This window comes from Durio zibethinus, chromosome 17, assembly GCF_047325235.1.
Source record: "Durio zibethinus cultivar Kanyao isolate XHJ-2024 chromosome 17, ASM4732523v1, whole genome shotgun sequence".
NCBI lineage: Eukaryota > Viridiplantae > Streptophyta > Magnoliopsida > Malvales > Malvaceae > Durio > Durio zibethinus.
The window spans coordinates 19,764,627-19,792,234 of record NC_143178.1 but is presented as its reverse complement, the minus strand read 5'-3'; the positions used below and the strand labels follow the sequence as shown (position 1 = coordinate 19,792,234).

Sequence of the window (27,608 nt, the reverse complement as noted above, 5' to 3'; positions counted from 1 at the left end):
GATCTCTTATGCTAGGAAAAGTGTCCCCATTTCAAACATTGTAATGGTTAGTGGTAGCATAGCTCTAAAATCTCTAAGGCTCTTTAGAGGGTGAGTGGGCAGTGTACTGTTGGACTGTCTCACCGATCGTGATACGGGCCTAGGCCATTCACCAAGGGCTGCCCCCTGGCCCTAGCGATGGTGGGAAGTCCTGATGTAATATCCTCGATTTTAATAAAATTCACCTCCGATTCGAATATCTTGATTGTTACCTTGATGTGTTTTTCTTTTTGTCGATGTGAATGTACCTTCCTATGTGTGCTTGAGATTGATCTCGATATGAATGTATTTTATTGAGTATGCTAGGGACTAACTATGGCTTATGGTTATTTGTTCAAATATCGAATTATTAAGAGCTGATTTGGGTGGAAACGTTCATTCAAGTACCACACGAGCTATTGCTTGTTGAAAAAAAACTTAATCCGTGACACTAAGTGAGTGAGTAAACAAAATAATTGACTTTTATGATAAATTTTAAAAGAATTAAACAATCTATATAACTTACAATAAAAATATCCCCGGTTAAAGTTTAAACGTCCATCTCAACAATGTCTTAAAAAAAAGTGAGGGTTAAATTCGAAAAGAAAACATATTTTGAAGCTGTCAACACAACGCATGGCCATCATCTATTTAATAAAAACTGAAAACAAACACAAGGCTCAAGGATGACAAAAGACGGAGTGAGAGGAATTGGGACTCCCAAACATTGTTCACTGCTCTATTTTTCTCTATCTCTTATTAAATTGCAGAAAAATAGGTGCATTTGCTTCATTCTGGTGTTTTTCAGGAGCTTCATATCCAGATTTTCAAGAAACAGTTCCAGTTAACTCTCCTATAGGGGCCACAGATAGATTAGTAATATATAGGGGCAAGAGATAGATTAGCAATAGATGGGCTCGGAAAACCCACTTAAAATTTGGCAGAAGAAGATATATCCCTAGCATGAACAATCATCACCACCACAATCGTAATTTCTCTTGCTTCCGGTACTGGTAGGACTTCCTCTGTGTCTGTGGTTTTTTTTTTTTTTCGAATTATTAGTAATTTGTAGCCGTACTTTGAATTAAAATTTTCATAGTTTTCTTTCTGACCTTTAATCCTAATTTTATTTGTGCTTTGCTCCTCCTTTCATTCATGCTATATGTTTTAATCTTTTGTGCAAGATTGTAAAAAAAAAATTTGCTTCTCCTTGAGTTTGAAGCTTGCATGTTCTTTTTTTTAATTTCTCTTTAATTGTTTCAACAAAAGTTAGCAAACTCCGTTGTTGTCGTTGAAGAACACTGGTAAGTTTATAAAATCTTTGTCTTTGTCTTTTTTTTTTTTCCTTTTTACATTATTTAAAATTTTATATTTCCTTGGTGATAGTAATTATTATTTTTTCAGGTGGCTGGCTTTAGATTATGCAAGGCTTAATCACAGCACAAATTCATTTTTCAATTATTTGAAATCAAAAACTGCTGTTTGAAGGTGGAGTCGTATTTGCTTAAATGCATTCTAAGGTATTAAAAAAATATTTTTGTTATTATTTTTCAGTTTAAAAGTTGGGTTTTTTCATAAATAATCAAATTTGGAATTTTGTTAGATTGGGAAGGGATCTTCCAAAGACACCAAAGCACAAAAATTGGCTTTTCAACATTGGATTGAAGCTGTAATTTAACAATTATGGTATTCCAGTTTTTCTGATTTTCCATTTGAAATTGATTTTATTGGTGATAGTAAATTTTGTTGGTGATTCATATTTTTGTCTTTAAATGTTCGTTTTAGTTGGGTCATGAGATCCATTCTACTATTGTCCATGTGCAAACCCTTCAAAGAAATATTTCTTTGCAGTGAAGATTGTTCCAAAAGTCAAGGTATGCGTGTTATGTACTTTTCAAATGTGAAAAGGAAGGCCTCAAGGTTTGTAATATGTTGTCTTTCTTATCAACTCATAGACCGGGACTGAGTACAGTGAACATTCTTGGTTTTTAACTTTATTTATGGAATCACTGATGACCAACTGTCCAACTCTATGGTGCTCCTTTATTTTGAATGAAACATGTGTCAAACTCTTCTGTTCTTGATTCTATTTATAGGTTTGAAACTCAGATAAGATATTCTTCTAATTTTGATTGTAGTGAAATTATATCCCTCAGTGAAGTTTAAATTTTCACTCATCCGATGTAGATGGACAATACATACTAACATCCAAGTATTCAAATCTTCATTATGGACTAAAGCCCCTGGCTGTTACCGCAGAGAAGGCAACCAATGCTGTTAGCCCAAATAAGCTGGAGAACAAGACTCATGGTAGTCACCAAGTTAATGAGGTTGAAACAAGCAAAACAAATCCAGCAAAGGGGGAGAACTGTGGAAGTAGTACAGGGGTAGATGATTTAGATGATGAAATTATCAAGAAAGATTGTCTCCCACTTACAAGACTCCCTAATGGGAAGCTTAGTGACTGGGAGGCAAGAAGATACAGCTTCATGGCTGCCCGGTTTCTACAAGACATCACAGTAACTTAAATTTTCATGTATTATTACATGTTAAAATTTTCGTTATTTGTTTTGTCTATTGTTGTCATAGCAAAAGAAATGGCATTATGGGTTATTTGTCTATTTTGGGCGTGGAATGATCTTATAATACAGTTTCACTATCTTATTTTCACTTGGTCTCACCTCAAACTTCTTCCAAATGTATTACCTGTTCGATTTTGTCAATTTTGCTGTTGCCATTCATCTTCCTTTACATATATATATATATATATATATATATATATTAAAAAAAAAACCCTCAAAATAAATTTTCTTTTGGTATTTAAGTGCAAGAATGGCTGTTGTACAATTGATGTCAGTTTTATTGTGATCTTTTACCCCACTATAATTTTCTCAAAAGACTTGTGAAGTATCTTTTAACCTCTGGGACTGAAGTGAGTGAATCCTATGACTTCTAGGTGCAAAACCAGATACGAAACAAGGAAGGAGAAAAGAAGAGTGCTTTCTTTACGTTGGAGAAGCTAGGTCAGCTGTTTGATGATACAAATACGTACAAATCCATAGGTATGATATTTAAGCTGTGATTTTGCATTGGCATGAGAGATTAGTGTTCTGTTTACTTATTCAAAATGGTTTTAAATTCACACATCAGGATGCTAGGTTTAGGCTTCTCTTTAGTTTCAGAATTGGCATTATGTATAGGGCTGTTTCATATGTTGTGACCTATAAGCGGCTGTTGTTGCTGCATTATAGATTGATTGTGCCAAATCTGCAGAGCAATAACCTGTTTGTTTATTGTTTTGCAGGGAGAACGTGAGTATCCTATAACTTAATTAAATATTAATTATGGTTAATGGCCTGCAAGGAATAATACAAGACATGGGCTGATGGACATTTTTGTTTGGTTGTCTTTCATCATCTGTCCAAGTTTGTCTTAGGGCCTAGGTCAATTTTAATGAATGAACAAGAGGAAGTCCTCCCAGTACCTGCAGAAAACTACCATGTTCTTTCTGTATGGGATAGCAGGCAGGGATCAAATGAGTTGTTAAATAGTTACTAAATAAGTTTCATTCATAAGAAATACCAATAATTTGGATGAACTATTCTGTGTGACATTATCTATTATCTTTTGTTTTTTAAAACTGTTTTAAACATTTTCTATTATTCTTTGTTTTTTTGGAACTATTTTAAGTCTTTGACTTCAAATTATTATATTTCTTACCTTTCTTTTATGAAAAACAACTTTTTTTTCATTCCTAAAACAAATTTGCAACGGGCTTCACGCAAGTTATAAGGAATTATTTTCTGTCTTTAAAATGGAGAAAAAGTAAGTAGAACTGGATTTTAAAATATAAAATTCTCACAATAAGATATTATTATAACTTTATTTAATACCTACAATTTATTTTTTAGTGCTATTGACTTGTACACAAAATTTAACGAAAATATTGAAAGAGCCCTTAAATTTGATCATTTTATTTAGATAAATTTTATATTTTTATTGTATTTAAATAAATTTTTATTCACTAAATTTGTATTTAAATATATCTTATTTTAAATAAAAAGGTTTATTTAGATATAAATTAAAAAATAAAAATTTATTTAGATATAAATTAAAGTTTTCTAGTTTATTCAGATGTAAATTAAAATTAAAGGTTTATTTAAATCTAATTAAAATATAAAAATTTATTTAAATAGAATGATAAAGTTTAATGGCTTGTTTTTATTATTTTAGCTTTTTATAATAATATACATATTAATAAAACAGGCTAAAATGTTATTACGTGTCTAATTAATTATCATTAAAAAATTAATTTCATAAATATAACCTACTAAAACCCTATAACCCCTTTGTATATAATTATCCATTTGAATTTACTCTCTAAATAAATAAATGAATTGAAATATCGAATTATTAGTAGATTTGGTCAAATTGAAGTAGTGCCTTTAAATTGGCAAAAAAAAATAAATTAATAAAGAACATTTATGGTATCTATCAAGTTATATGAAGTTTTAAATTAAATTATATATTTTAAAAATTGATATGTGAAGCCACATATATCTATATCTCTATACTATTTATATTTCTATTCTAATTATAAAAAATTTGACAAAATTATGGTTACAAGTCAAGTGATGTAAATTCAATTATAAAAAAAATATAAAAATTAAACTATAAAATAAATAATATATTAATTCCATTGGAGAAAATATATAAAATCAAATTAAAAGATAAATAATATATTAATAAAATTATATTAGTAATTTAGTTTTTTAATGGAGTTATAACTCTCTTCCTACTTTTCTTTTATTTTAACAAATTATAGGTGCAATTATTTTACTTTTTCTTTTTTTAATTTTACAATAATAATAATTTATTTAGTTAATAATTTTTAAAACTTTTTAATTAATTATTTATTTCACTTAGCCAATGGAATGAGCATAAGAGTAGATTGAGATTAAAAAAAAAAAAAAAAGCAAGAAAAGAAAAATAGGTTCCGAGTGTACGGCCCATAACCGATGAAAGCTAATTACAGAATTTCCGGTTCCGGTTAAGAGTCTAAACTCTAAAGATCCCTTTAGTTGAAGGGATGTTGGGTAGTTATTAGTTAATCTGGAAGGTGGAAACCCCGCCAAAATGCTGACAATAACGACCGCCTCCATATCTCATTCTCTTCCACCATCTCCAACACCAGCACCAGCACCAGCACCAACAGCAACTCCTCAAACGCCTAACCTCCACAATTCTTGCCAACCAATCAACCGCCGCCACTTGCTTCTTACTTCCCTCACTACCCTCTCCTTAGCTTCATTCTCTGTCTCAGTTTCGGTTGCCACTGCACGTGGCCTTCTCCAGATGCCCCCACCTCGCCTCGGTAACAGGTAACCCCCCTTCCAAAATACTTCTTCTTTTTCTTTTTTCTTTTACGTTTTCTTCTCTGGGTTTTTCATTTAGTTTATATTTTGTTGGTTGCTGACAGAATTGTTGGAAATTGAAGAGAAATTGGAAATCATTAAGTGGATAAATGAATTGGGTATAGCCTAAACTTTTTTTAGTCGAATCCTGCTCTTTAACAAAGGAATCGTGCACCTCTTACATGATAAGAATACACGAATTTTACGCAACATGAATACACTAATTGCGAGATTTTGTGTAATTATAACTATTTTACTTTCATATACTATGTATTTTAAGACTGTATAAACCCTTTCCATCTTACATATAGTGTTCAATTTAACTTGAAATACAAAATTCTTTCTTTCAGTCAGTTTTATACATTAACTTGGTATCAGGGCAGAGGTTCCATGTCCTAATTCTGGAAGCCTCATCTCCATTTTATAGTTATTCACGCAGTGTCTTCCACACTGGGTTTTATGAGCAATTCTTTTGTTCCTGCTTGTGCCACTCTTCTACGCTTGAATCTATCTATAAAATTCATTAATCGTTTAATGAAGGGGTCATGTTCACTTAAATGTAAAAGTTGGGTCTTTTCCTGTTAACTTAATGAGTAAGTTCTTAGTAATTAGAAAATTGATAATTCAGCTATATGTTTAACATATTTTCACTATTTTCTATGTTCAATTTTAGCTAATTGAAGGTTTTAACTCTATGTGGGTAGAAATGATGTGAATAAAGGATTATGTGGATGTTCAAATTTAATGTAATTTTCTTACTTCTTTGCAATCAAAAGGTGTGAAATGTGGTTGTTGTGGCCAATTTCTTCTTTGAAATTAGGTTTTAATTGTTTGAGTTTGTGCGAAGGTACTTCTTGGTGAGGGCTGGTGAGTCTGAATATGACAGCTTAGGTATAATCAACACCAACCCTGTAACAAAAACATCAGTCGATAGTGGATTATCAGAGAAAGGGAAGAAGCAGGCAGTAAGGGCTGCTTTGGAGTTGAAGGCAATGGGGGCCTGTGAAAGGAGCTGCTGGATTTGGCCTTCAATTACTCAAAGAGCTTACCAGGCTGCTGAGATCATTGCTGCTGTTAATGGAGTCAGTCGTAGGTATGCAATTTTTTTTTTTGGCCACAATAGGTATGCAAATTAATGTACATATTTTAATGAACTCAATTAACTAGGAAACAAATGCAGCTTTTCTTGAAAGAAGCAAATTTTTTGTTTGCTGTTATTGAACTTGAATCCATGAAAATAAACATAGATGTCTATAGATGGTTTAGTTGAAACATTGAATGATGAGGAATGAACTTACTTTGTTTCTCTTCCACTTTCTTGCAAGACAATACATATTTATGTCGGTTGGAAATAGGATAAGATCAATGAATATTGACTTGCTATTTGTTGTTCCAAACAATTTGAATTTGTTGCAGTTATATAGTTCCAGAGTATAGCTTCCTCGATGCTCGTGGACTGGGAGCATATGAAGGCAAGAAACTGGAAGCCGTTTCAGAAGTAAGATCTCTTTGCTTATATATGATCCTTATTTGGTATATATATAACATGTTTTGTTAGTGTAATTTCTGTCTGTCTGCTGTGCATATGCTTTCCATTTAAGAAATCATAAACTAAATTAAGGATGGTACTTTTTTATCCCTTGGATGCCTGAGCTATTGTGAGTATAGTTGATAGTTGAGAAAGTAACAGCTTAGAAATGTTATTGGCTGCTTTAAAATGGTTCAGGTTTATGAATCGGATAGCATTTCTTCTACAATCAAGCCACCTCCTATAGATGATGGAACTCCAAATGAAAGTGTGGCCGATGTATTTGTTCGTGTGACACAACTCATGTCTATCCTTGAGACTCAATACTCTGAAGACACTGTAGTTATAGTCTCTCCTGATTCTGATAATTTGACGGTATTGCAAGCTGGTTTAGTTGGACTTGACCTTCGAAGGTAATCTAATGGTCTTTAATGCATCAAATTTATAAAAGTGTCGATAACTGACAGAACTGATCCTGTTCCAGAAAGAAACAAACAGAAAAATGAAGGAAAGAAAAAAAAAACTAATTATCACCAAAATTTTGATTGTTTTGCTTCTTTTCAGGCACAGAGATCTTTCCTTTGCCCCCGGCGAAGTAAGATATGTTGATCCAAGTAGCATTCCTACCTACAAGCAACCTGCATCCGCTGTGTATAAATGTTTAAACCCACCCAACTGTAACTGATAGCATTATTTCTTTACAAAGTCTAATGTATACAAAAGAAAAAAAAATCTGCTGCTTATTATTTGCTCCTTCTGTATTCATTTCGGTGTATCTCCATCAATATCATACTCCACCGCTTGTTTTTGTCAGGATCTGCTTTTTTTGGTAGATTTCGTTTTCAAAATCTTTCAGGGCACAATAAACAAATAATGTAAAAACATTGAGCCTTTCCACTTGTTCTTGCCACCTAAACTACAAAAATAGACAAGATAATGAAACTTAATTTGATCCTGGTGAGTGGGTGTGTCGTATCATGAGTGCTCCGAGGATATTTATTCTCAAAGTGATATACCATGTTTCCCTCTAGTTTCTTATATTCAGAAAACAAACGTCGTACAAACCAGCTACCTGGAGCTGAGGCAGCTACTCATATTCATATTTATTCTTGATCTGCCAAGTGCATACATCTGGAGTTCTCACTCGTTATTTTAGGAACATTGCCAGTTCCCGAAGGGGGCTCAATCTTATTTGTTGTGCCACTGACCACTGTAATTACTGTGGTGTGTGCTGCCAAAATCACAAAGATTGGATATGACCAGGACTCCAACTTTTATGTCTTAAAATGGGTTGTTGGATAGGCCGTAATCACATTGTAGCATGAAAATTTTGTCCATTTGGAACGGAATGCATGGGCGGTGAGTTTGGACTTCCCGTGAGATAAACCTGCCATCAAAGACGTTGAAAACTGATTCACTTCTTTACTTGTCGAAGGTTTTTTTTGGAATTTAGACGTATTGTCAATTTGTCATCAACACTTTTCTGTAATTAGCATTAGTTTTTGCGTTGGGACCATTACCCGCAAACTGTTTAATTAAATTTATATAAAATTTATTTATTTCGTTTGACATTTTAACATTTCTTTTTTAATAATTTGCTTATGTTCATTTACATTATTTTCTTTATATATATATTTTTGTAATTGAAAATAAATTTTAAGTAGTTTTAGCACAAACTCGATTTAAAAAAAAAATAATTGTATTATTAAAGTTTTTTATTAAAGTAGTACATTTAAACATGGATAAATTGCAAATATAACAAAGAACTGTTAGTGAAAATAAATAAATACACATCTGTTGGGGGACAGTGGGGATTCCATTCTATAAAAAAATCCAACCTAATTCAAGCGGACCTAATTCAAACACGTCAGTAAAATTCACAGGTGTCATCAGTTCCACCGTCTATATTTAAAAAAAAACCCAACACTTTGTAAAAATAATTTATTATTTATTACGTCTAATTAATTAATAAAAAAAAGTTCCACCTCGGATTGATTAATGTCTCCGCTCCGTTTACTTACAAGGACTGCTTTCAGTTCACCAGCTTACCAAATTACTTCTTCCTTTTTTTTTTTTTTTCTATTTTTTTCTTGGTTATGTCTGTAATTAGTTTCTCTTTAATCTGAGACTGAATTGTTTTGTTACATTTGATTAATCAACATCTAAAACAAGATAATCACCGAACGGATATATTCTTGTTCGATTCCATCCATCACTGTTTCTTTTTTGTCTTCCAAATGAAGATTCGATCTTTGTAGTTATGCTGTTTTTACTCTTTCTAAGGCCCGTTTCGTTCATCTCCTACACTTCTTTAAACTCTTTCCTTTATGGCTATTAGAGGAGTCGATTTCAAGTGGTTTGTTTTCCTTTTCTTTAATTTCTCTTTCATTTATTTATGGAGTTAAAAATTGGGGGTTATTATTTTCTTTTTCTTGTTGCAGGTATGATGGGTTCTTCTTGTCTATGCTGGCTACAAGTGTGTATCTTTTTTTTTTTTTTTTAAATTTTCTCAGTTTGGAATGTCGTTTTTCTTTTGAATCTTTTTCTTGCTAGTTATGTGCATTTATGTGAAAAAAATTTAGTACTGTTTGGTTGCTGGGAAAATTGGAGGAAAGGGGGGAAGAAAGTGAATCTTTGTTGTTTTCTTTTGAGATTAGAAACTTTAAAAGTGAGGACTGAGGATTATGTGTAAAATGTTTGTTTGTTCTTTGACAATTGTTTTCCATTAGAATCATTGTTGCAATCAATTGGAAGCGCTATCATCTTTGTACATACCCGTTGCATATATGGATTGTGGTGAGTGTTTTTTGGTTTTGAGAATTTTTGTATGGATTGAAAAGTTATTTCCTTTTGGATTTTGCTGATGTAGGAAAATTTTCTTCTAAATTTGGAACTTAATGACTGTTGTTTCAGGTCGATTACACTACTGTGTTCGTTTTTCGTCTTTTGATGTTTGTAGATAATGGACTTGCCGCTGGAATGGGTTTGTAAGGACTTCGTTTCTTTTACTATTGAGTAGTTTAAGTGAAGATTTGATGAGGGGCTTATGAATTAAACCTCTTGAAGTAGAAATTGTTGCTTTTTAATTGCATAGTTTTGCTGTCATGCCACTCAATTTAGATACTAGAATGCCAATTGGCCAGGAAAAGTATGGTTAAAATTCTATTTCTCCTTATTGTACTGTTGGTTTTGCATTGCAATTACCCACAATTCTTTCTTCTATAATAGTTGCTTGAGTTTTTTCTCTACTTAGGAGCTTTGCCTATAAAAAATATTATTCTTTTGGTAACTGACTTTAATTTGACGGGTAATTCTCTTTTGTTTGACTTCTTTGGTTTCTAGGGATTTTGGATGGCAGCAGAGGTATGCTCGTTTTTGTGGAAGAATAGTGGTTCTTTCAATTCTATCTCTGCTACTTTATCCATTTCTTTGGGCTTGGACTATAATTGGCACTCTATGGTTCACCAGCGCAAGGAACTGTGTAAGTGTTTTATGATTTCACAGTTGTCAGGATCATTGTCTTGTTCAAGCTATCTTATGACTGGAGTTAATGTTGTAAACATGCAGCTGCCAGAAGAAGGTCAGAAATATGGTTTCCTGATTTGGCTTCTTTTTAGTTACTGTGGACTGCTCTGCATTGCTTTTATGTCTATGGGAAAGGTTCGTCATGCCTATACTACCAGTAGAGTGTCATTCAATTAATCAATGACCTTGATGTGTGTTACAGATTCATGCTGAGGGCTCTCTTTTGTTTCTGTTTCTTTACTTTTTATGTCACGTGTTCTCATTGGCATGGATGTGTACCTAGAGCATCTAAAATGTTGGTTATGTTGCTTTTTGACTGCTATGTTCTTATCATTGTTCATGAAATTCCTCTTCTGCAGTGGATGGCACGGAGACAAGCACACCTATTACTTGCTCAGCAGGGGATTCCTATTTCAGAATATGGGGTGAGTTCTTGAATCTGTTGCTGCATATATCTTGAGTTGTGTATCCTGGAAACTTTGTCTTAGATGATGATTTCCTTGAAATTCAGCTATTAATAGCGTATTACTTGTTTGAAAGTTTCATGGAAATAGAAGATGCATAAAGCATGTTGTTTATATTGAAATATGGATAAAATATACTTTTGTTATGTAAGAAATGTACAAAGAAAGATTAATGCGCTTAGAGAAACAAAAGAGATTTAACTTTGTGTGGATTTGAGTGTAGTCATTATGGGGTTTATGATGTAAATAATTGCACATTTTTGTGCTAAAGGTTTATTTTTCATCTTTCTTTCTGTCCAATCTTCATGGAGTTTGTTGTGAGAAGCTTGAATGAAATTCCTAATTTGTTGTTTGAAATTACAATACTATAACTATCTTTGAGTAGAAATCTATTTCTAATTATGTAAATAGACAAGAACATTGACTATATCCTAGAAAGGTAATGCAGCCTAGTGCTGCTGAGTCACTTCAATTTTCTCAGTGCTTGGCATCCTTTTATAGCTTCTTCATTATTGTATTGATGTAAGACATGTTTGTCTTGATCACCTCCTATTGAATTCAGAGAAGTATCTAAAGTGGTTTCAATTATTGCATATCTCTAAGATTATGAGATGCAGTTTGCCTTTTGTTTGAATTATTCATCTTCTCTCCTACATTTTTGTCTAGTTTATAATTGTAATACAATTCCTTGACCATGTAAAACATGTCTGAACAAGTGTTAGTAGTTTTCAGATAAAATTTATTTCCATATTAGGTTCCATGTCAGTTTGATGGCTCCTTAACTGGACACTTAATTTAATCCAGGTTGTGGTGGACATGATTCGAGTACCAGATTGGGCATTTGAAGCTGCAGGCCAAGAGATGAGAGGCATGGGCCAAGATACAGCATCATACCATCCTGGACTTTATTTGACTCCAGCTCAGGTTGATGCTTAGTTATTATGAACCAAATTGATGGTTTCCATTATCTTAAAATTTTGTTGATAATTACCTAGAAAAGATGAGCTTGAAGTCCCTCTTATAGATTTTCTACATTTTGACTGTACAAACTTACACTGTAGAAGCAGTTTAAAAGAACTTTGGGGCTTAGTCTATCTATGTAAATAAGATCGTTTGGAATTGGAAATGGGCAGCATCACTGATTAGTCAAATGTAGGAACCTTCAACTTCCCTCTATCCCCTCCCACTAAAAAAATACGCACATTGACATCATGTATATTCCTGTAGATTCATTTTGGATGGCAAATCAAAAAGTTTCTTGCTAATCTTTGAATAAGTTGACTGAGTGTCTTACTTTATCTGGAGGATGTACACTCATCATGCTTAATTATTATATTCCTGTACTTCTTAATATATTTTCTGTGGTTGGAGTGGATGCTATCCTTTCCAACCACACTGCAGTGATGCAACTTTCACTGTATATCTAGTTTTACAAGCATAAAATCCTGATTTTCTATCCATTCTCTGTGGTCTTTGCTCAGAGAGAAGCAGTGGAGGCACTTATTCAAGAACTTCCAAAATTCAGGTTAAAGGCTGTTCCTACTGATTGCAGTGAATGTCCAATCTGCTTGGAAGAGTTCCATATAGGGAATGAGGTAAAACCTTTTAGGACAACTCTTGCAATTATCTAACATTCTCCATTTATGCTGTACTACTAATTTTCATGGTTTAGATTAAATGAATTATTCTCCATCAATTAGAAGTGAGTTGGATTTATACTTTGTACTTTTGGCTCTGTACAGGTTATTTATATTGATGTTAGAGCCACTATGTTCACAGCTTTGGAAATTTATACTCTGTCCCCAGTTTGTAAATCCTGGCTTGGCATATAACATTTTTTTTTTAAATCAGTGCAATTCACACAGATCATATAGAAAAAAAAAAAATGCATATAATACTATGATGAGAAACCTTTCATTTTCACATCTGAAGATGCTTACAAATAGTTTTATTCATAGTCTAAAACATATTAAATCTTACATTTTGGTTGTGGCTTATGAGCCTGAGTTTCTAACAAGTACTGCAGGTTCGTGGCTTGCCTTGTGCACACAATTTTCATGTAGAATGCATTGACGAGTGGCTTAGATTGAATGTGAAGTGTCCTCGATGCCGATGTTCTGTGTTCCCAAATCTTGACCTCAGTGCCTTGTCCAACCTCCGAAGTGCTGACTCTGAACGACCATCAGCCAGTGTAGTAACAACAACCCAATATGTGAGAACCCAGCCTCCCAGCCAGAGCTATTTATTGAGATTGCAAGGTTTGCTCCGTCCCGTCCGAACAGGCAATGCCGGTGCACTTAATGATGCAGATGTTGCTTTAGAAACTGCTGAGAATGGAGGCTTGAATGTGGCATCTCAGGATTCTACAGGCACAGAAACTGTACCAGGACACGGTCTTGGTGGTCACTCCACTGCACCACAACAGTGAACTTTTTCTTGAATTTTCCCTGACGATTTTTTCTAACATCTAGCCCAAAGAGGCTAGACGATGATGTTTGTCCATGGCCATTGCTAAACACTTGCACTGGTTGCTCACTGTAACGAATGATTTGTAAGTTGACCTACCAGTATATCAAGTTCTCTGATTCAAGAGTTTGTTAATTGTAATCACATTGGAAAATGACGTTCCATATTCGTAGTTATGTACATGCATAAAGTTACGGAGCAATGTTCTAAATTAAAATAATTTAGAATTTAGATTGAGGATGTTGAGGAAGTTAATTAAACGATATTTAAGAAAACCAAATCAATCTGTGGTGTAAAATTTCAACGGTGATGCTAGGGATGGAAGTTGGGAGGCCACCAGGGAAATAGTTTGAGGTAGCTAAAATAGATGTTGCCAGGCCCACCTCCAATTGAATCTAGTTGGTTAGTAGGTACTCATCCATTTTTTTGTCCCAGTAATAAAATTGAGTAAAATACATAATTAGTTATTCAATTATAATTGTATTTTTAAAATAATTTTTTAATTATTAAATTTTTAAATTTAATCATTAAAATTTGAATAAATATTTTTTTGTCACTAAAACATAAGCATCTAATGATTTATTATGGTAATCTTTTATCAACTGTCAAGTGACATTTGGCATTATTACATCATCTGATATGTCATATAGCATTACAAACATGATAATATAAATTTTGTAAAAAATAAATTTTACTGATATAGTAAAATCACAGGACACCTGACAACTGATGTATCTTTATTATATTAGTATGTCGGTAGAAAATAGTCATTAAAAATTAAGAATTTGATGATAAAGAAGTCATTTAAATTTTAGTGATTACATTAAAAATTTTATTAATTTAATAATTATTTTAAAATTATGATCATAATTAAATTACCTACTTTACCCTAAAATTTCCAATCCACATGTTTCGGTAGTATCGTTTGTGGACGAGGGCTTCTATATCTTTTGGCAAATTAGTATACACAAATCCAGTTAGTAAATCTCAATTCTCAACCATGGACCCATATACTATCACAGATTCATTGTGACTTGATAATGTAAATATTAAAATGAGAATAAGAATAGAGAAAAGAAGAAGAACAGTAGAATAAGAAAGAGAATTGATATTTTCATTCATAAAATCCCATCATAAAATGTCATCCATGGCTACATTTCTAGAAAAAAAGTAAATCCAACAGAATTACCAAATTATTTAGTAATGTTTACTGGACAACTGCTATAACCAACTTTGACAGCTCTCATTACAAAATTCTATGCATAATTGTCTAATGATTGGCTGCCAAGTCATCCCAGTTGGTTACATCGATTCTTTTACTAACTTTTGCCAGTCAACTATTGTTTCCTCTTTCAGCTTGATTCTTTTCTGTTTCAGCTCCAGCTCAGCTTCTTTCCTACCGTTACTTCCCAATATGAATTTCGTTGTCCTACTAGCTCTACTCTCCATCGATTCCATCATATTACCTTCCCATTTCGGAGATCTTTGTCCCCAAGGATCAAAGGATGAAAATTGTGATTTTAACACTGCATAATACTCCCATGTAGCATTCTCCAATCCCATATTGAACCATACCATTAAGAGCTGAGACACTATTTGATTCTTACTTTTTACTATTCTTTTATCAAGCATAGCAGTAGGGTACACCCATGGTTGTCTTCCTTTATTAACATCGAGTGGATTTAAACTTGGATTTAAACTAGGGACCACCTTACTTCCAATCTTCTTCTTTAATAAACTGACATGAAACATTGGGTATAGTTTAGATGAACGAGGCAATTGTAGTTTATATGCATCTGCACTAATCTTAGCTACAACCAATAACCATACCAACTGTAAATATCTCATTTTGTTTGAGATTTTTTTAGGATAAAAAATAGAACTTCAACTATTAATGGGGCCGATTGGGAAGCTTCGGGCGGGATAAGATATTTTATTTTATTAATATTATTTAATATTATTTTGCTTTATTTTTATTCGATTTATTTTTTAAAAAAAAGTCAAAAAGTAAAAAATAAAAATATAAAAATATAAAAAAGGAAAGAAGAATCATGTTTTAGGAAATCATCAAATCTACATATTAGTGGAACAATTTTGGAAATCAAATCTCCAGGAATCAAATCCCAAAAATCAATGAAATTAACTAGGTAAATTTTTTCAAAATTAAAAGATATTTGATTTATATAAAACCAACAACAATTGATCACACAAGAGGAGGATCTGGACATAAAAACAAGAGAGGATTTTTTAGGGTTTTTTATTCTATGGTTTGTGGAAATCTTAGAGGGAGTTTTTAGGGTTTGAATCTTTTTGTTTTCTAGGTTTTGACCTTTGAAATTTTTGAAGGGATACATTTCAATTCTGAGATTCTTGGTTGAATTTTGGGACAATTTTTGAGATTTTTTGAAAGATCTAGGCAATTTTAAGGCATTAAAGGTTTTATGTTTCTTGATACATTTCTGGAATCTATTAGGTTTGGCAAGGTTTCTGGGTGGATTTCAAGGTGGTTTTGAACTTCTAGGAATTGGGGTCTTTTGGATATCTTGGGAACATTTTTTTTTCTTTTCTAGAAAATCGCATAAATTTTCAAGTGATTTTCTAACAAAGTTTGAAGTTCATGGCCATCGGAATCTGGGATTCTCATCATTTTCTTGGTTTTCACTGTCTTCTAAAAATTAGATTGAATTTTCTGACATCCTAGAAAGATTGGAGAGAAAACATTTTAGAGAAAGAAGGGATTGGTTATTTCTAACAAAAAATAAAAGATTTTGAGTTTTTATATCAAATTCAAATGATGTTGTTTGGGGAAAAACCCTTGACCCACGTGAATCTGAATAGGATCTGTGCATCATCCGTGAAGTAACCCGACTCGATTGTAAGGTTTGGCTTTTCTTTGTTCATTCTATATTTTATTTTGATTTTATTTTTTAGTTTATTTTAGATTCTTTTTATTTTATCCTTAATTATTTTTTACTTATCATTTTAAATTGAGTAACACATTATTTATTTTAAATGCCTTTATGAATTTTATTTTATTTTTTTATTTAAAAAAATAAAAAAATATTTCTAAAATAAATTCATTAATCCTACCAAACTATTGGAAGATTTTTCATGAATTTAAATTTATGAAGTCTACCAAACTATTGGAGAATTTTATAAATTAATTTTTATAAAAAAAATTTATTATTAATAAAATATTTTGTATTTTATTTTACCAAACTATTGGAAGATTTGCATCTTAAATTAAATCTTACCAAACTATTAAAAGATTTTAATTTAGTTTCTAAAAATAAATTTACCTCACCAAACTATTAGGAGATCTACATCAAAGTAAATTTTACTAAACTATTAAAGGATTTTAATATTTATTTTCTATGAATGAAATATATTAATGAATTCAATGATGAAGCCTCATAAGAGTAAAATACTAGTTTCATGAATACTCCTAAGGTGAGAAAATTATTTTAAATTGTTTCCAAACTATTGGAGTAATTTTAAGATCAATTTTCAATATTAAATATTTTTGGTAAATCATAAATGGGATTAAAGCTTAAATAATTTGAAATTAAACTGGTACCATCCTTTGGATAGGCATTGTGAGGGCACTATAACTTTTCTCAGTCGTAATTGTACTCCAAAACCTAAAATTTAGTTTCATGAATTTTAGAATATATTATTTAAATATACCTAAATTTATCTTGGGATTCATCTTTAAATCAGACTATTCAGTTAGGTGGCCAATCGTACCTAGACAAAAAAGATTAGTAGTGACTCTTTAAGTTTATGTCTAGTGATAGGTCCACAGATCTATATGTAATGACAATTTGGCGACTCCACTGGGAACATGGAGAGTCAGGCCAGTAAATGATTTCTTGTTATCCAAGGTTAACCTAATAAGTTTAAGATTTTTTTTTCTTTCTTGTTCGTTTTATTTATTTATTTATTCATTTTTATATCTGCCATTCATTGGCATATGCATAACATAAGCTCTACACTCGAGTTTTGTCTTTTATGATAGAGTAAAACACCTACGCCTTTGTAAGATTTTATGTCTCTGCATGGCCTAACTGAAAAAACTCTCACTCAAATTGAACCTTTTTTATTTGAAGCCTATAATGGGTGAGAATTATTATGCTTTATTAGTCTATAATGGACAAGGATATAAGGAACAATTTAAGAACCCTTAGATTGTCAAACCTTTGAACCTAGCATATAAATAAACCTTAAAGGTTCGAACCTACGTTAGAGCCATGCCTTTCTTTGTGTTAGAAAATCCTAAATAGGGCATATGATGTGACATTTATTCTGCTAGTAAATTTCTTTTGTATTTGCATACTAATACCGTATGTTATATATATATTATTCTTTGTATATATAATTATTAACCCTTTTCTTTTTATTGTATATGCATGCCTTTACATAATTAAATCTTCCTTGTTGCATTCATGGATCTCTTTATTCAATCTCATGCATAATTTGGTGGTTATATAAACATCACTCTAAATTTGCACCCTAATTATGAAAAATTAAGATTCAAGTATAGTTCGATCAACTCAGCACAAATACAATACCTGAGCCTAAGCCAAAATAATGGAGCTAGACAATACAAGCCATATTGAGAAATTGGAAAGGGCCCAAGAAAAGCTTAAAAGGGAGTTGAGCAAAATTTTGAAAGAACTAAGCAAGCAAAACAAAGGGAAGACTATAGAAGAAGAGGCTAGACCTAAAGACCATTTATTGCAGGATATTGTTGACCCTTTGTATTTTTGTGGCTATAGCCCATATTAGGCCCAATCCATTCAAGGCACATCACCACAGCAATTCACATTCCTTATAGGGTACACTTACATAGAAATGTCATTTGTACTAACTCCAAGGCAATTTCAAAGTTTTGCTAATCTTGTCTTTACTGAAAAAATAGTAAAGTTGGCCTTAGACCCCAACTTAAATGACCTCAAAGAGAATAAAAAGCTGAAATTGAAGGCAATTAAAATTTTAGAGGACTTAAAGTCCCATCATAAGATGAACTTATTGGAAGAGAGACTACGAGCCATCAAAGGTATAGATTTTTATTGTTCCATGGATGCAGCTAACCTCTATTTGGTCCCAGATGTTGTAATTCTACCAAAGTTCAAGGTCTTTGAGTTTGAAAAGTACAATGGCACTAACTATCCAATAACTCAGGTCACTGTATATTATCAAAAAATAGCAAACTACACCAGTAGTGAAAAGCTATTAATGCATGTGTTCCAAGACAACCTTACTGGCTCAGCTACAAAGTGGTATGTTTAGTTAGATCGAACTCACATCCGTTCTTAGAATGAGCTTGCTTGGGCATTTATCAACCAATATCGCCACATCATTTATATCACCCTTAATTGTCTTTTTTTATAGAGCATGAAGAAAAAGGCAATAGAATTCTTCAAAGAATATGCCCCAACAATTGAGGGATATAGCTACTTAAGTTCAACCTCTGATTGAGAAAGAAATGATAATATTGCTCGTTAGCACCTTATTATGAGAAGATGATAGGAAAAACAACAAAAACTTTGTTGACATGGTGATCTCAAGGGAGATTATTGAAAATGCCATCAAGAGTGTCAAGCTTGAGGAATGAGAAGCCAATAGTGCCAAGCAAGATGGGATGCCTAAGAAAGAAAAAGTTAAAGCCCAAGTGATAAGTTTTGAGAGGTAACAATTCAGAAGTTATGTTTCATATTCACCATATGCTTATCCTGCTTACTACCTAACAGCCAATAATATTACACAAGCCTCTTACTAACCTCATTGCCCAACCATGAATAACATTTATCTAAGCTCTTATTAACCAACTTTTCAAGCACTAACATATGGGCCTAATCCTGTCACTACATTAGTTCTAAGGCCTAACAATCAAGTGGGTGGTTTGAGAAGATTTAGGGGTAATCAAGAAAGAGCTCGCATTGATCCTATCCCCATAACCTACACTAAGTTATTTCTAAAATTGATCAAGAAAAACCTGGTATTCCTAATCTTTTTAAAACTATTGAAGCCATCCTATCTCAAATGGTACAATGTTAATGCCACATGTGACTACCATAATGAGAATGTGAGTCACTCTATAAAAACCTATCTCGCTTTCAAACATAAGGTGCAAAGTTTGATCCAAGTAGGTTTGGTGAGTTTCAATGAATCAGGAGAGCTAAATGTCAACAAAAGCTCTCTGCTTGATCACCTGAGGCATAATTTTAAGAAAGATTTGAAAAGACTAATTGAAACTAGTTATCATCTTAAGACTTTTTTGGAATGATGGACTTCTCTTTTATGTAATTTAATTTTAGCTTATTTTTCATTATTTTAATATAAATGGCAGATGTGATGTATTTTCATGATATTTCCTTTTTCGTGTAAATTACCATTATATACTTTTACCTTCTTATATCTTTTCTCCATATCCATTCTTTGATTCCTAATAATGAATGTTTAGACAGTTGCGATAGTAATTCAGGGATTGATTTTGAAAATATCATTCATGATGATGCGATTGATAAATTTAGAATATTGATTTACTAGAACTACTAAATAAAAGAAGATAAATTGGGTGAAGAATTTCATTTATTGAAAGGTGAATGTGATGAATACATGATATTTGCAATGGTTCATTAACAAGTCTGTTCTTGGTCAATCAATATTTCCCATTGAGAGTATTCATGTTAAAAATGATAAATGGCCATGTTTCTTCTATCCTTCATGAAAAGAGTAAAATTATCCCTTATCATACCATTTGAGCTTGTTAAAATTTTCTTTTAAGAAACCCTAGCCAAGGATCACCTCATACTAGGACAAAGTTTGAAATGCTTCTTGAAAAATGGTGAAAAGAAAAAAAAATGAAAGAGAAATTGACGAGGCAAAATATCAAGGTACTTTATATGAAATGAAATGATCTTTGGTTTGATAATCCTTCAAATATAATTTGGGCCTGCTTTGTCCATTTTTTTCATAACCCCTCACCCTAGCTTATGTTACATCCCTTAAAAGTCCATTTTGATATAATATGAATACTCGAATCGAAGAATCATGAATTGAACTAAGACGAGTTTGTCATTGGATTGTTTGGGGTTTTGATCCAAGTGTTATTGATGGATTGAGGGTAAAGAGAAATTAAAAAGATAAAGATGAGATGTACGAAAAAAATAAAAAAAAATGGAAGATTTAAACTAAAAACCCAAAAACGTGATTTAAATGAATATGAAAACTTGAAAAAATAACTTCATGTGAGGATCTCAGGAATAAGGATGATTATTGGCTCAAAGATCATGGATACTGATGGAATGTGTTTTTAAAAGAGAATTTTGAGTTAGAGTTTAAAATTATCTAAATAGTCATTATCCTGGATGTCAATACCCCATTTCCAAAGTATTTTACTTTTGATCACCTTTAATTTGTTATTGGCCAGACTTCTTTTTTATAATGAATACCCATTTTTCTTGTTTGCATCCCCCAAATGAATTGAGAAAATGTATCATATGTGTCATAAATTGGAATGACGATAAATAAATGAATAACAATGTTCGTAAAAGATTTTTCTATTCTTTTAAAAGAAATCCAAGATAAGAAAAGTGAAAAAAGCCTAAGAAATGATTTAAAAATGGGTAAATAAGGTGACATAGGTGTGAATACAATGATGGATTGATCAACATAACCTGTGACTTATGACCAGATGAGGAAAACAACATGGATCAAATGATGGAATTTGTTCTAAGATTATTAATGCTAAGAAGTTGAGAAGGAATATGTGAGATAGTGGAGTACTAAGAACTTTGTTACCACAATTAGAATTTCACGGCATTGATTTAGTAATATCTGCATTACATACATTATGTTTACATTGTATTTAATTCCTTGATAATTACATTTGCATCATGGTTGGGGCATGCATTTGCATCATATAAAAAATTTTTGAATCTTAGTATGATATTTACATTATTGTTTAAAACATGCATTTATATCATTTAGTGAGAATCTGGAATGTTACATTTGCAACATGTAGAAGACATTTGCATCATGACATTTGCCACACACAAGAATTTGACTTTGGTTGGAGGAAATTTTTGACTTTTGAGTTCTTGAATAAGGAAGATCTTCCGTGATGAGATTTTTTTTTTACAAGGAAAACATTCCAAACTTTTAAAGCTATAGAGCCTTTGTTTAAAGGAGCTTCTCAAATGTGAACCTTTGAAACTTTGAATGTGAATCTCTAATTTTTTTGAACGTGAGTCTTTGATACTTTGGATGTGAATCTCTAAAAGTTTTCAAATGAGAATCTTTGAAATTTTAGATGTGAACCCCAAATTTTTTTGATAAGAATCTTTGAAATTTTGGATGTGAATCTCTAAAATATTTTGAATGAGAATCTTTGAAATTTGGGATTTGAATCCCAAATTTTTTCAAATGAGAATCTTTGAAGTTTAGATGTGAATCCTAAAATTTTTTGAGTGAGAATATTTGAAATTTTAGGTGAAGCTCTAAAATATTCAAATGAAAACTTTTGAATTTTGGGAGGTGAGCTTTAAAATCTTTGATCTATGAATTTTTTTATGAAATTTTAAATCTGTTGAATGTGAATCTTTAAATATTGTTTGTGAAGTACAATTTGTGAATATTTACAAAATTGAAATTCTTGTGAATCTTTGACTTTTTACGAACTTGAATTTCTTATGAACCTAAATCTTTTACAAATATTTGAAATTTTGGCAAACTTGAACTTTTGGAGAATCTAAAACTCTTGCAAAATTGAATTCTTGTGAATCTTTAAAGTTCTTGTGAATTTTAAAATTTCTTGCGAATCTTTAGATTTTTGTGAAACTAAAAGTCTTGCGAATCTTTAAAACCTTGTGAATCTGAATTCTTTCGAATTTGCTATTCTTACGAATTTGAAACCCTTACGAATTTGGAACTTCTGTGAAACTTGGAATCTTTGCAAATCTGTAAACTGTTACGAATCTTGACTTTTTATGAATTTTGAAATCTTTGTGATTTTTTGTGAAGTCTTAGAATATTTCAATTTCTATTTTGGAGCTTTACAAATCTTTGACACAAACCCTTGAATTTTCAAATTGTGAATCTTTGGATTTCAAGCTAAAAATTTTAAATTTTTTCGACTTACGGTTTAATGCCAGTTACTCTTTTTTACCTCAGCTCGATCCAAATCATTTTATTTTTTTGCCCTACAATTTAACCCTGGTCATTCATCTTCGACCTTAATTTAGTCTAGGTCATTTTATTTTTTTTAACCTGAGTTCAATCTCCGTCATTCATCTTCAACCTCTACTCAGTCTAGGTCACTTTATTTTTTTGACTTATGGTTGAATCTCGATCATTCATTGTTTACCTTAGCTCGATCTAGGTCGCTTTATTTTTCTAACCTGTGGTTTAATCATGGTCACTCATTTTTTACCTTGGCTTGGTCTAAGTCATTTTAGTTTTTTGACCTACGGTTCAATCCCAGTCACTCGTTTTTTATCTTGGCTCGAATCAAATTATTTTAATTTTTTGACTTGCAGTTCAATTTTGATCATTCTCTCAGTCTTGTTCAATCCAAACCATTTAATTTTCTAACTCGCAGCTCAGTCCCAATCATTTTCATTCTGGCACACCTTGTCACTTTTAACTTTGATTCAGTTAGTCATTTTCACATTTTAATTTGACTTTGTCCAAATCATTTTAACTTTGAACTTTGATTTGATTTTTCAAACCCAAACAAATGGATATCTTTTATCTTTGTGCAATTCTTGTTTTACAAAAACTATGCAAAGAATGGCAACTGTAGCCATCCCATTTTGTTCAAAATTTTTTTGGGATAAAAAACGGACCTTCAACCATTAATTAGGCCCAATTGGGAAGCTTTGAGCCAGATAGAAAATTTTATTTTATTTTATTATATTAATATTATTTAATATTATTTATTTTATTTTATTTTTATTCTATTTATTTTTTTAAGTCAAAAAGTAAAAAAAAGGGAAAATAAAAAAATATAAGAAAAAAGGAAAGAAAAATCATGTTTTGGGAAATCATCAAATCTACAAATTAATGGAACAATTTTGGAAATCAAGTGTCCAAGAATTAAACCCTAAAAATCAATGAAATTAACTAGGTAAATTTTTCCAAAATTAAAAGATGTTTGATTTCTATAAAACCAACAACAATTGACCACACACGAGAAAGATCTGGACACAAAAATGGGAGAAGGTTTTTTAGGGTTTTTTATTCAATGGCTTCTAGAAATCTTAGGGGGAGTTTTTAGGGTTTGGACCTTTTTGTTTTTTAGGTTTTGACTTTTGAAATTTTTGAAAGGATGCATTTTAGTTTTAGGATTTTTGGATAAATTTTGGGATAATTTTTTGGGTTTTTTAAAGGATCTGGACAATTTTAAGGCGTTAAAGGCTTTTTGCTTTTTAGTACATTTCTGGAATCTTTTAGACTTGGTGAGGTTTATGGGTGGATTTCAAGGTAGTTTGAACTTCTGGGAACTAGGGTCTTTTAGATTTTTTAGGAAATGTTTTTAAACTTTTTTTTTCTATTTTCTAGAAAATCGCTTGAATTTTTCGACTAAGTTTGAAGTTCAAAGTTATCGAAATTTGGGATTCTGGCCATTTTTGGGTTTTTCACCGTCTTCTAGAAATTAGCTTGAATTTCTAGATGTCATAGAGAGAGATTGGAGAGAAAACAGTTTAGAGAGATAAAAGATTGGTTATTTTTGACAAAAAATAAAGTATTTTGAGCTTTTATATAAAACTGAAATGACATCATGTAGGGAAAGACCCCTGAGTCCCATAAACCCAACTAGGATCCGTACGTCACCCGTGGAGCAATCCGACCCAATCGCAATGTTTGGCTTTTCTTTTTTATTTTATTTTCTATTTTGATTTTAGTTTGATTTTAGTTTGATTTGATTTGATTTTTATTTTATTTTATCCTAAATTATTATTTTACTTATCATTTTAAACTGAGTAACACATTATTTATTCTAAATGCCTTTATGAATTTCATTTTATTTATTTATTTAAAAAACAAAAAATATTTTAAAATAAATTCATGAATCTTGCCAAACTATTAGAAAGCTTTTCATGAATTTAAATTTATGAATTCTACCAAACTATTAAAGAATTTTATAAATTAATTTCTATAAGAAATTAATTATTAATAAAATATTTTGAATTTTATTCTACCAAACTTTTATAGGATTTGCATCTTAAATTAAATCTTACCAAACTATTGGAAGATTTAATTCAGTTTCTAATAATAAATTTATCTCACCAAACTATTGAGAGATCTGCAATAAAATAAATCTTGCCTAACTATTGAAGGATTTTACTATTTATTTTATGTGAATGAAATATTTTAATGAATCTGACGATAGAGTCCTTTTAAAATGAGACACTAGTCTCTATAAATACTCCTAAGGTGAAAAAATATCTTAAATTGCTACCAAACTATTTGAGTAATTTTAAGATCAATTTTCAATATTAAATATTTTTGATAAATCATAAATGTGGTTAAGGCTTCGATAATTTGAAATCAAACTGGTACCGTTCTTTGGATGGATGCTATGAGGGTGCTATAACCGTCCTCATACGTAATTACACTTCCAAACCTAAAATATGATTTCATGGATTTTAGAATCTACTATTTAAAGATACCTAAGTCTATTTTGGGACTCATCTTTAAATGGGACAGATTCAGTTAGGTGGCCAATCGCACCTAGATAAAAAAGATTTGTGGTAACTCCTTAAGTCTATGTTTAGTAGTACATCCATAGATCCATACGTTATGACAATACCTTGAAGAGAGCTTTAAACTTTTTTTGAAAGTAAGTGATGTTTGTTAATAGGTTGTAGCTTTAAATAAACTTCATTCATCCTTTTATTAGTATAATACTTCATTCTTTATTAAGCCTTCACCAGTTGATCAACCATTAGCCTATTGATTTGTTCTCTATCTTTTAATAACTTCTCCAGAGTAGATACTCTTACAAAATTGATGGCATCCCAAGCTATGTCAGGAGGCTTATATCCATACAACACCTGAAATGGTGTTATTCCTTGTGTAGTGTGGTAGCTAGTGTTGTGCCACCACTCAGTTAGGGATAAGCATTGGGGCCCAGGTTTTTAGTTTCATAAAACACATGCACCTCAAGTAGTGTTCCATACACTAGTTTACTTTTTTTATTTGTCCATAAATTTTAAGATGGTAAGCTATTTTAAGACTGACTGTTTTACCCAATAACTTCATAATGGAGTGCTATCCTTGGAATGTCATGTAACTTATAAACCTGGCTTAAATGTAAACTTGCTACCTTAAGTGTCATATAAGGATAAGAAAGTGATACGAAATGAGCATCCTTAGTGAACTTATCAACGATGACTAATATGTAATTATGCTTTTGAGATTGAGGAAGACCATTAATAAAATCCATGGTGATTACTTCCTACACTTGTTTAGGATTAGGTATAGGTTATAAAAAACCTAGGTAGGGGACATGTTCATCTTTGTTTCTTTGACAAATATCACACTATCACATATACTCTTGAACTTGCTTCTTCATTTTGGGCCAATAAAAATGAAGTTTCGCTCAATAGTAAGTAGCATATACATTTTAGTGTCCTCTTTAAAACGATTGCCAATATAGACCTTTCTTTTATACTATAGTACCCTATTGATGAATGAATATTAGGATGGTGTGGATGGTTGTATGATCACTGCCTTAATTTATTCTTAGATCGAGAAATCACCAGTATAACTTTGTTTCACCTCTTTCACATGGTTTGGAACAATAAGCGTAGAATGCATACCATAAATTGTGCTTCTTCTTCATTTCTCCTAAAAAGAGCACTAACCAAAATATTCATCTTATCTTATCTATATTGTATTAAGTAGTCCAACCCTAACAATTTGGTCAGGCCTTCATTTTAAATAGCAGTGGTCATCTTCTGCGCTAACAAATACTTTAAGGCTTTATGGTCTATTTTGATAACAAAAGGGCCACCTTTCAAATAATGCATCCATTTAAAGATTGCTATTTAGAATGGTAAGATACTTTTTATAGATAAACAGATCAACATGCTTTGGCCTTAATGTTTTACTTAAATAAGCTAGATCTCCCTTTTTGTGATAAGGTACCTCCAATTCTTATGCTACAAACATTTGTCTCCAAACAAAAAAGTTTGTTAAAGTCTGGTAAAACTAAAACCGGTGCACTACCCATGGCTTGTTTGAGTTGATGAAAGCCATTTACAACTTGAAGAGTCCATTCAAACCCATCCTTTTTCAACAAATCTATCAAAGATTTGCTTATCACCCTATAGCCTTTAATAAACTTCCTGTAATACTCAGTTAATCTTAAAAACCCTCTCAAAGATTTCAAATTTCTAGGTTGTGGCTAGTCTCGCTCTGCCTTTGCAAGATCAGTTGCTACTCTTTTGGCTATTATTATATGTCCAAAGCATTCTACTTGTTTTTAATTAAAAAAACATTACGTCTTTTAGCACACAATTGGTTCAACCTCAATATATCTAAGATAATTTGTAAATGATTTGCATGATCCTTCAAGTTGGGACTATATACAAGAATGTCATAAAAAAAATTGATACGAACTTCCTTAAATAATTGAAAAATATAAAATTCATTAAGGACTGAAAAGTAGTAAGTGCATTTATGAGACTGAATGACATTACCTTAAATTCATAATGGCCATGATGTATTCTAAATGCTATCTTAGCTATATCTTCTAGGGGTGAATAAAAATCGATTCAAATCGATTTAACAAATCGAAACCAATGAAATATAGTCAATTCAATTTCTTCTTATTGATTTTAATTATAGTCTATTTTTTTGATAGGTTAAATTGATTTAGTCGATTCTTTATTTTCAAACCTAATAATTGAATAGACCATATTAATTAACTTTCTATTAAGTAAAGGTAAATATGTATATTCCCAACTAAAAAAACCCTAAACTTAACTCATTAACTTCTAACCCTTATCAAGACCCACCTATACCCCTTTTTGCCTGATTGCCTCTCACTCTTAAAGACTTAGACTTAGTTTGCTTTCTTACCTTTCTCCCTCTTGCCTTTTTGGCTTTTTCATTTTTCTACTTTTCTGCCTCTAATTTGCTATTAATAGAAACTCCCTAAAATGGCACAAGATTGAAGTT

At 31.5% G+C, this 27,608-nt stretch overlaps 2 protein-coding genes and 1 long non-coding RNA gene across 8 annotated transcripts; all 3 read left to right on the top strand.

Annotated features, from left to right (window-relative positions):
* Positions 1–646: 646 nt before the first annotated feature.
* LOC149514090 (uncharacterized) lies at positions 647–3,616 on the top strand. 4 transcript variants are annotated; one of them, XR_016329286.1, is made up of 5 exons: positions 647–1,031; positions 1,423–1,538; positions 1,622–2,554; positions 2,975–3,080; positions 3,323–3,616. It is a non-coding gene; the product is annotated as an uncharacterized LOC149514090 (long non-coding RNA). The 4 variants fall into 4 exon arrangements; XR_016329285.1 differs by having other exon boundaries at positions 660–1,322; XR_016329287.1 differs by having other exon boundaries at positions 667–1,538; positions 1,622–1,704; positions 2,278–2,554.
* A 1,403-nt stretch (positions 3,617–5,019) lies between these two features.
* LOC111289082 (Phosphoglycerate mutase family protein) lies at positions 5,020–7,773 on the top strand. Its single transcript, XM_022879940.2, has 5 exons — positions 5,020–5,399; positions 6,280–6,525; positions 6,849–6,930; positions 7,159–7,373; positions 7,525–7,773. The coding sequence occupies exons 1-5, from the start codon at positions 5,155–5,157 to the stop codon at positions 7,643–7,645; spliced, it is 909 nt and encodes a 302-aa protein (XP_022735675.2). The 5' UTR covers positions 5,020–5,154; the 3' UTR covers positions 7,646–7,773.
* A 1,165-nt stretch (positions 7,774–8,938) lies between these two features.
* On the top strand, positions 8,939–13,550 carry LOC111282858 (E3 ubiquitin-protein ligase SIS3-like). Of its 3 annotated transcripts, none has more exons than XM_022871150.2 (10): positions 8,939–9,316; positions 9,402–9,440; positions 9,690–9,756; positions 9,874–9,947; positions 10,303–10,441; positions 10,528–10,620; positions 10,845–10,910; positions 11,754–11,873; positions 12,431–12,544; positions 12,976–13,550. In XM_022871150.2, the coding sequence occupies exons 1-10, from the start codon at positions 9,288–9,290 to the stop codon at positions 13,375–13,377; spliced, it is 1,143 nt and encodes a 380-aa protein (XP_022726885.1). In that variant the 5' UTR covers positions 8,939–9,287; the 3' UTR covers positions 13,378–13,550. The 3 variants fall into 3 exon arrangements, with proteins under 3 accessions (XP_022726885.1, XP_089602677.1, XP_089602676.1); XM_089746551.1 differs by having other exon boundaries at positions 9,011–9,316; positions 9,402–9,436; XM_089746550.1 differs by lacking the exon at positions 9,690–9,756 and having other exon boundaries at positions 9,178–9,316; positions 9,402–9,436.
* The last annotated feature ends 14,058 nt before the right edge of the window (positions 13,551–27,608 follow it).